At 37.7% G+C, this 8,531-nt stretch overlaps 1 protein-coding gene across 1 annotated transcript; it reads right to left on the bottom strand.

The window, feature by feature from the left end:
* Positions 1 to 818: 818 nt before the first annotated feature.
* LOC139952451 (ribonucleoside-diphosphate reductase subunit M2 B-like) lies at positions 819 to 7,176 on the bottom strand. Its single transcript, XM_071951585.1, has 8 exons — positions 6,905 to 7,176; positions 6,578 to 6,634; positions 5,564 to 5,650; positions 5,066 to 5,158; positions 4,407 to 4,714; positions 3,721 to 3,949; positions 2,935 to 3,153; positions 819 to 2,367 (listed from the first exon to the last, which is right to left on the bottom strand). Exons 1-8 carry the CDS (start codon positions 6,986 to 6,988, stop codon positions 2,215 to 2,217), a joined length of 1,230 nt encoding a protein of 409 aa, XP_071807686.1. The 5' UTR covers positions 6,989 to 7,176; the 3' UTR covers positions 819 to 2,214.
* Positions 7,177 to 8,531: the final 1,355 nt, after the last annotated feature.

Genomic DNA, 8,531 nt, shown 5'->3' with positions numbered 1-8,531 from the left:
CCCATTGGTTTATTTTAGGTGTGTTCCCTGCTGATCACATTGCCTCCGTCTTACTCTTTCATGATGTTATGGATTCAATAAGACATCATCACCATACGCCCAGACTTGGTTTTGTTGTTAAGCGTGTCTAAAAAATATAATGTTAATCAGAAATGTTGTTTTTCAGAATCATAGATGCTATGTTATAACATGGGAAATGTCAATTCAGATCATGAAGTAGAAATAGTTCAAATCTTTCTAGGCATTTTGGTACTAGCGGTTTGTGGCTTCTATGGTCTCTAAAAGATTAAAGTTTTCAACTTTATTAGGGTAATAGTCATAGAGTTATAAGAACTAGAGGGCGCACTGGTGATTCTGCTTGCACAAACGCGACGGGGCCACAAGTAGACACGCGCGCCATTCTGTACGCGCGTTGAATATGAAGTACGCTATGGAGTTTGTGTTTATTGAACGCTCTACGCGAGCCGTTTTGTCAACTTACAAAATGGCCGCAGTATGAAATTGCCCACCAGTATGGCACATTCAAGATTTTTTTGATGTCAGGTGAAATGGGTCAATACTTTTAGGGTCAGAGTTCATTTTCATGTTCATGTACTAGTTTTATAGTACTGATATTGAGTTTCTGCCAGAGCAGTCTCAAAGCTCATTTCTGCCATTTTGCCGTCCTCTTATAACATTTGTTATGAAGAGTTAATTTGGACAATTTGGAGTCTTGTTGGACATCATTTCAAGTTGTACAGTATCCAAACTGTGCTATGTCCAGAAAAGGCAATAAACGTACATGAAAGTTAAAATACAAAATAACAAAAAAGGACACATTCTTTGGAATTTATATTTAATTTATTCATAGGCGCAGATTGCCAATTGTCTATTTACACTTGTGAACAGAAAGTAAAAATTGAACATCCCTCCTGAAAAAATGGAAGTATTTGTCCATGCTTTACAAAATACATTATACAGCTTTTACCAATGACCAGTCGTTTGGAAATGTAAAAATTGCTTGACTAAAAAATATTTTGCAATGAGGTCATTCGAAAGTTGAAAAACATTCAGGGAATGTACGCTGTACACTGCACTAAATGTTTTTAAGTACACTTGACATAAGACCTTCAGGACTTTCTGGAACAGTTTAACTGTCAAAAAAGGTATTTGGGGACAGTAATTGTTTGGGATGTCTTTACTTTTCTTAAAAAACTGATCACTCTTACAAATTTCAGATCAAATCCTACGAGTTAAGCTATAATTGTTTTTAAACTTGAAAAAAAAAAATCTACTTAAGTCAAGGCACATACGGCATTACCAGTACAGAGTACAAATAAAATTTTAACTACACAATATACAATAAATGTTCATAATTATAGAATAGAATAAAACATAGTACATGTACACAGCATTTTGGTCCCTTTTTGTTCAGTCTGTTTAAATTACCAGTGATAAAATTACTGAAGTGGAATTATTTGACCAAATTGAAACAATCTCTGATTCCATGCGAAATGAAATTTTGTTCAGCCATGCAACCCCACAATGTAACAGAACAATCTGAAATAATTGAACCATCAACTGGAAATCTATTAAGCTGAATTAAAAACTTGTTAGTCAAAATAAAAACTGGCAGTGAAAGCTGGTTATGTAATTACTGTTTAGGCAATTAAAAGTCACAGGATAAATAACGACGGGGAAAAAAAACCTTTTTAAATTACAGGTCAATATTACGGTAAAAGACAAGACAAGACGATGCTCGAATAATACTACTAAACTTTCAAATTCAAACAATAAATACACGTTAAAAAATTCTGTTGTGCTCAAATAAAAAATTTCCTTCTGTATCTTTAAGAAAATTGCAATTTTATCAAAGCTGCCCTGTATCGGTGAAAACTCAACCTACATTGGCCCATTTAAATCTTGCAATGTTCTACCTTCTTGTGCAGAGCTACAGCCAGTCGTGTTTAAAAAAAACCTGCCAATACCCTGGTGATAAAAATGTAACGGGGGAAGGGGACAGTTAAAACTCCAATCATCAAACTCTGGTTTTCCTGGAGAAGAATATCTTAAAACACGTGGTTAAAACTCAATTATAGCACCATGTTCGAGATAACCATTTCCATCCATCTTCAGGAGCCTTTTCAATCCAAAGTACGAGCGTGGAGGATCGCACTTGGATATAACTTTGAGCGTCGGCCATCCTTTTAAAATTGTTCTAGATACTAGTGTCGTTTAGAAATCTGCGTCCAAAGTAAACTTGGAGTCCTCTTTGGCGGCCATGACACCCGACTTCTGGTACTCTCCGACTCTCTTCTCGAAGAAGTTCGTCTTGCCTTCTAGCGAGATGTTCTCCATGAAGTCAAAAGGGTTCTCTACATTCCAGACCTAGGGGGGAAAACAAAAAAGAGAGAAAATTTTAAATCGATACCAATTATACACTGCATTCGCCCGAGGACTACTAGAGTATAGACCGTATTAAATATGATGTCAAGCGGCTCAAATATATGACCTACAAGATGGCGTCTGTGCGTGTGCGTGCATGCATGAAATCAAACCGGGAATGTTGCGTGCTTCGATGATGTACATGTTTGGACGCGCATACATGTATGGTTTGCCCTACAAGATGGCGACTTTTCATAGCAATAAGGAGTTATCCAATACAGTCTATACTGTTGGAAATGTCGAGTTGTTAATCACCAGTTCTTTGAAAAGGGTTTTTGGAAACTGGTTGGGACTAGTCTCAATGAATTTTGGATGTCAACATGTTCATTCACATCTCCAATCGTACAACTTGGTTAAACTGTCGGAAATCGACAGGGGTGCTTTGGCGTCCGTTTTAAATTTGGACACCCTGTCTTATGTCGTTTACATGACAATTTGAAGCTTTGTTTGCACTTTGCAACTAAACGATTTCTGATCAGAACTTGATCCTCGTGGTTCTTGGAAGCTTACCTTGGTGCATTTCAGTTCAAGGAGTAGTCTGTCGGCAACAAACTCGATGTATTGCTTCATGAGTTTAGCGTTCATTCCGATGAGGGAGCACGGGAGGGCGTCCGTAAGGAACTCCTGCTCGATCTTGACTGCCTCCGCGATGATCGACTTGATACGCTCCTCCGAGGGTTTGTGGACGAGATGGTTGAACATCAGACAAGCAAAGTCGCAGTGGAGACCCTGCAAAGTTTCGACAATGATACTCTTTTGTTAATAATGGAATTTTTGTATCAAGATGACAACAGCGTCTTAGTTATGGATTTGAATCACACTGGACCAGACTCGTGGGGATTTTATTTAAGAACTTGAGGCACTGAGTATTACGAGTGCGAGTTAAGGCTTCATAAAGTCTTAAACCAGGATCTAAATCATGGAAGTACAAGGGACGTATTTTGAAACGATGGCATTTTCACCTTTTGATAACCACACTTGGGTAAATATTTCAAGCTTTTGGAATGGTATCCTTGACAGAACAAGACTTGTTTGTCACCAGGAGAGAAAATAACAGCATTTCTTTTAAGAAGGCAAAAGGACTGAATTCAAATACAAGTCCAAAATGTCTCACTCCTGGGGTGTACAGTGCTTTTACATGTCGGCAACACAAACGCCACATTCGTTCGAGTAAAAATCTTGCTGACTCAGCAAGTGGAATGGCCGGCTCATTGTTTTCAAAACAACCAAGTGTTCAATTACGAAACATATCACTCAAGACTTTTAACCATTTTGAAGCTCGACGAGTACACCTACCTCATCTCTGCTGATGAGCTCATTAGAGAACGTCAATCCAGGCATGAGACCCCTTTTCTTCAACCAGAATATCGACGCAAACGACCCAGAGAAGAAGATGCCTTCCACAGCGGCGAAAGCCACGACTCTCTCGCCGTACGTGGTCGTGTCGGACCCGATCCAGTTCAACGCCCAGTCGGCCTTCTGCTTGACACAGGGTAACGTCTCGATGGCATTGAAGAGGAAATCCCTGATGCAAGGAAAAATAAAAAAGGAACACTTCAAAAAATTGTCTCGTTGAGTTCCATCTTGAAAGACATTTGAACTACTATTATTTCTTTCCTAAAAACCTTTGTAATTTGAAATTGGCATATTACTTGGCAATGCAATAATAGTTTGGACAGATTTCTGAACTGTTGTTTACAGAAGTTTAACTTGCTGATAGGATAGACTCTAACCCTTGAGAAGATATTTCTTTGAAAAAACAACTTGGAATTTACAGAGGGATCAGAGGCAATGGCTTCAGTTGTCATGATGCCTTGGTGCCCCTTCAAATGTTTCACATAGACTTCAAGATTGTCCAATGGGTGTGCCCTTTGCAAAAGGAAATTGGCCTTGCCCTTTCAAAGATTCCAGGCCTGAACATTCAAACTGTTTTTGGTCAAAACTTGTGACTCTCCCACTTGCTTTTTTTTCTTCACACCAACCTTTGTACTGGGTCTTTGACGTATGTATCTATGAGTAGACTGTACATCTCCGAGTGGATATTCTCGATAGCAATCTGAAAGCCATAGAAGCATCGAGCCTCCGGGATCTGTACTTCCTGACTGAACCTCTCAACCAGGTTCTCGTTGACGATGCCGTCGCTGGCAGCGAAGAAAGCCAAGACGTGGGAGATGAAGTGCTTTTCATCAGGCTTCAGCTTATCCTCCCAGTCTGGTTTATCCTTAGAGAGATCCACTTCCTCTACAGTCCAGAAGGAAGCTTCAGCTTTCTTGTACATAGCCCAAATGTCCTGATTCAGGGAAATAAATAAGGAATTAGTAGCCAATGAATAAGGAATAAGTAGCCAATAAATAAGGAATTAGTAGCCAACTACTAGCACAATTGCCTAGATTTGACTCTGTTCGTTTCAATAAATCTCCTTTCAATTACACACACTTGCCCCTATGTTAGATATTTTGTTACTATGGGTTTCCCCTTGAGCAGACTACCACCACTCTTACTCACAATCGGTACATGTGACATGGTATTTTGTCCGATAAATGTTTTCTGCTGCTCCGTTTTTTTTTTAGCAGTAAGCATAATTTTTTAGCTTAGCAGCTCTTCGAAATTGGGTCCAAATGTTGATGAGATTTATTCTTACCTGGTACTGGATTGGGAAGATGACGAACCTATGAGGGTTGTCTCGTAGTAGCGGCTCATCTTGTATAAGTTGCTGTTGTTCTTTCTGAAATTGCTGTTAAAACAAAAAAAAAGGATAAATAAAATTGGAAAAGTGAACAAAATTACACAATGTAAGATATGTTAGTTGTTGGCAATAATGATAAAAGGTGTTTGAAAAAAAATCAAATTCAAGAGAACATGTTTTATTGTATGGCAAAACTTTATGAATTTTGATCCTGGAGAAAACGTGTTTAGTAAGATTGGACTCAATCACATTTTTGTTGCCATTTTGCGGTGATAAACCGCACTTTTTACTCGGGCAATTTAGTTTATCAGGTTTAAAATTTAATTTTGATCCGACAGACAATTTTTCAGTTTCTTGGAGTTTGTCTCGTGTTCTGTTGGGGATTTTTAATTTTTTTAATTTTATTTTATTTATTTTTTTTTTAGGGGGGGGGGGGGGGCGGTTAAAACTTACCTTGACATCCTCCTTTGTTTGTTCTTCTGGTGTTAACTCTTTCTTTGTTTCTACTTTCTTTGGTTTAGTTGTTGTGGGAATAATATTCTGTAGGAAAAAAAACAATTATGAATTAATCATAAATCAATTTAAAACGATTTGAAGAATTCAAATTGGAAATCTTGGGGGAAAATAAGAGCAAAATACTTGTGTTGCTTGAATTTGGCAAAGTGAAAGTGCCTCTTTAATCCGACGTCACTTGGCACATTGACATTCACTTCAATATGCCACATTATCATCTTTAAATTATAAAGTCTTTGTATGCAAAGTTTTATCAATTTCAGCAGGGGTTGTTTGATCATGATGAAAGAAAAGTGGCAATAAATCTGTGCACATTCCGAGATTTGAAATGAACTTTTAAATTAAAATAATGATCATGTCCATAACTCACTGCAGGGGGAAAACACAGATCAAAATAAAGGCTTTTTTTAACTAAACAAGAGTGCCTTGCTTATTTGCTTGAGAATTTATGACAATAAAACAAAGAAAGAAAACCTTTTTTTTAAAAGAGGCCTACACAATTCTGACTCAATTAACCTGTTGATCAAGCATAATTATATGACTAGACAGTTTACATGATTTTTGGCTTTATTAGTTAGTTAGAATGTTTAGATGTTTAGAAACTCATATCATAGTCATGCAATCTTCTTGGCAAGGCAGGAAACCGATTTGCAATTTACTACGCTTCATCGATTATAACCCGATAACAACATCTTGAACATCAGTCCTTGCGCCTGCTAGATAATCCTTCTGAATATTCATCTCTTTTGTCCGGGCGAAACCAGACAATACGCAATCGATCTCCCGCCATTGTCCACACAGCGCGCCAAGCTCAACGACTTTGTTAGGTAAACAACCGATCAGCTGTTACACAAGCATTTAACGATGCCAACGGAAAAATTACCTAACCCAAACTTCCCAGAGGAAGGTCAAAGAAACATTTTGAATTAGTTGTAGGTTGTCGTACTCACTCACCTGTTTTAGGTTTGTTGAGTCCCCAAGAGCTGGTCTCGATTTCAATCCATTTGGCGGCTGAAGAAACATGAAAAACAAGAAATATAAACATGATTATGATAAAGAATTAGGCCCAATTGACGGTGAAATTGTCCGTCCAACATGTCCAAAAAGGTTTCTTCAAAATCGGGCATAAAAAGGCACAAGCAACACTCGGCAAATCTTGCCTCATTTTGCTTTTATACTCGACACTTTAAGTGTTCATACGTTTAATAAAACACAGTGTTTATTTGAAGTGAGCTGGAACAATGAGACTGATTGAAAGTCTCAAAAATGTTGAAAACTTACCTGGTTTTCTTGGTCGTTGACTCTCAAATTTTGTAAATTCTTTGCTAGGTTTTTAGTTGATTCCGGTGAGTGTGCAGACAACATATTGACGGATAAAATATTGGCAGGCTAAAGAAAATAAACCAAATTGACACTCGTGCAAGATTTTCTAAATGGGGGTTGTGTAAATGACACTAAAACTAGTGAGGTTTTGGAGAAGTTAACAGGGCGGGAGCAGCAACAAGAATGAAATAATTTGGTGGGAAATTGCCGGTCCAAAATCGAGATTCGCGCCACACGATTGTCAATCTTTAGACCACACTCCTGCAGCCCACTGATTGGTCCACATACACCATGCTTGGGGAAGAGACTTGTTGATTGGCTGCGCCTTAAAAGGGCCTGGGCTGATATATTGCTCCAAATTGGGGTGTAGTTATAAAGTTTGACACTGTATTATTCAATATAAAAACAAATCTCTGACATTAAATAAAATGGACAATTTATTTATTTTCAAAATAGATCTAGACTCTTTAAATTACCTTTTTTCACTACAATATGTGTCTTCGAATCAATGTTTTTTTATACAAAAATAGCAAACACCCCCGTATAAATTTTGGCGGCGTCTTTAGTCACCTACATCAGCACACACGCCGTACCTTGCACCTTTGTTTGTGTACTGTGGGATGGCGCGGCCGGGGGGGGGCACCAGCCAGCCGTCGAGCTATAAAAAAACATAAAAAACAAAGAGGAATGTCATAAACTAATAATTTTTGCAATGTCGACATAAGCAGCTAGGAGCTACCAATTATTACGTTTTTTAATGACATCGACTTCACTATGTCGACATTACTATACTAGCTGCATAAAAAAAGCTGGTAAAAAAAATGAAAACAAACTACAAATGATAGGGCGCAGTTTTTAGATTATTCATTAGAAACTCTGAAAACGCGCCAAATATTATACACATTGTCACTATGGACTTGAACCCCATATGGTACGTGAATGACAAGAAATGGCATAGATGGATATATAGTGGTATTCACCATAGAGGATTTCTCTATGATTTAACACACCTCGATCCATTCCCCGGCATCAAACTATGAAATAAGAGGATGTAAACTTTTTAATTTAACATTAAAAATCCATATTTCGCATTCACACAATTTTGAAACATTGAAGAAAAGAAATTTTAAGAATTAAGAAAAAATAAAAAATAAAATAGCACACTTCATCATGAAAATCCTTTCCTTTGTAGCTAGTAGTAAAACACCTAATTTATCAGTTTCTAAAAAATTGAAGCAAATTGAAAAGCAAGTTTTTACCCAGCCAGTTCCCCCCCCCCCTTTTTTTCTTTTTTACTTGTGTGTCCACAGACATAAATACCACAGTGGTCCTTTCTACCCTACTGTATGTGGGCACCACACAGTGTGTGCGTACACGCGCGCATACAGAGTCTTGTCGTCCAGCCGCAAAAAAAAAACAAATTGGGCATGTTTTTCAACAACTGCGGGCGCTTTGCCAATCAACTTTTTGTTGACATGGAAACAGTAAATTCATCCGCGCACAATTTTATACCAATTTAACAATAATATAATCACACACAGACAAGAAGACTGTTACCAAAATGTCACTTCTTATTAAATTAGCA

The sequence above is a fragment of the Asterias amurensis genome, chromosome 20, assembly GCF_032118995.1.
Source record: "Asterias amurensis chromosome 20, ASM3211899v1".
NCBI lineage: Eukaryota > Metazoa > Echinodermata > Asteroidea > Forcipulatida > Asteriidae > Asterias > Asterias amurensis.
The sequence above is the reverse complement of the archived record's forward strand: the minus strand, read 5'-3'. Positions and strand labels throughout refer to the sequence as shown.

Excerpts from the sequence above, each read along its gene's own strand:
- LOC139952451 (XM_071951585.1), bottom strand. The coding sequence starts at position 6,988 with ATGTTGTCTGCACACTCACCGGAATCAACTAAAAACCTAGCAAAGAAT. Across the intron at positions 3,154-3,720 it reads AGCTCATCAGCAGAGATGAG|GGTCTCCACTGCGACTTTGC; the intron begins GTAGGTGTACTC and ends GAAACTTTGCAG. Across the intron at positions 2,368-2,934 it reads TTGAACTGAAATGCACCAAG|GTCTGGAATGTAGAGAACCC; the intron begins GTAAGCTTCCAA and ends TTTCCCCCCTAG.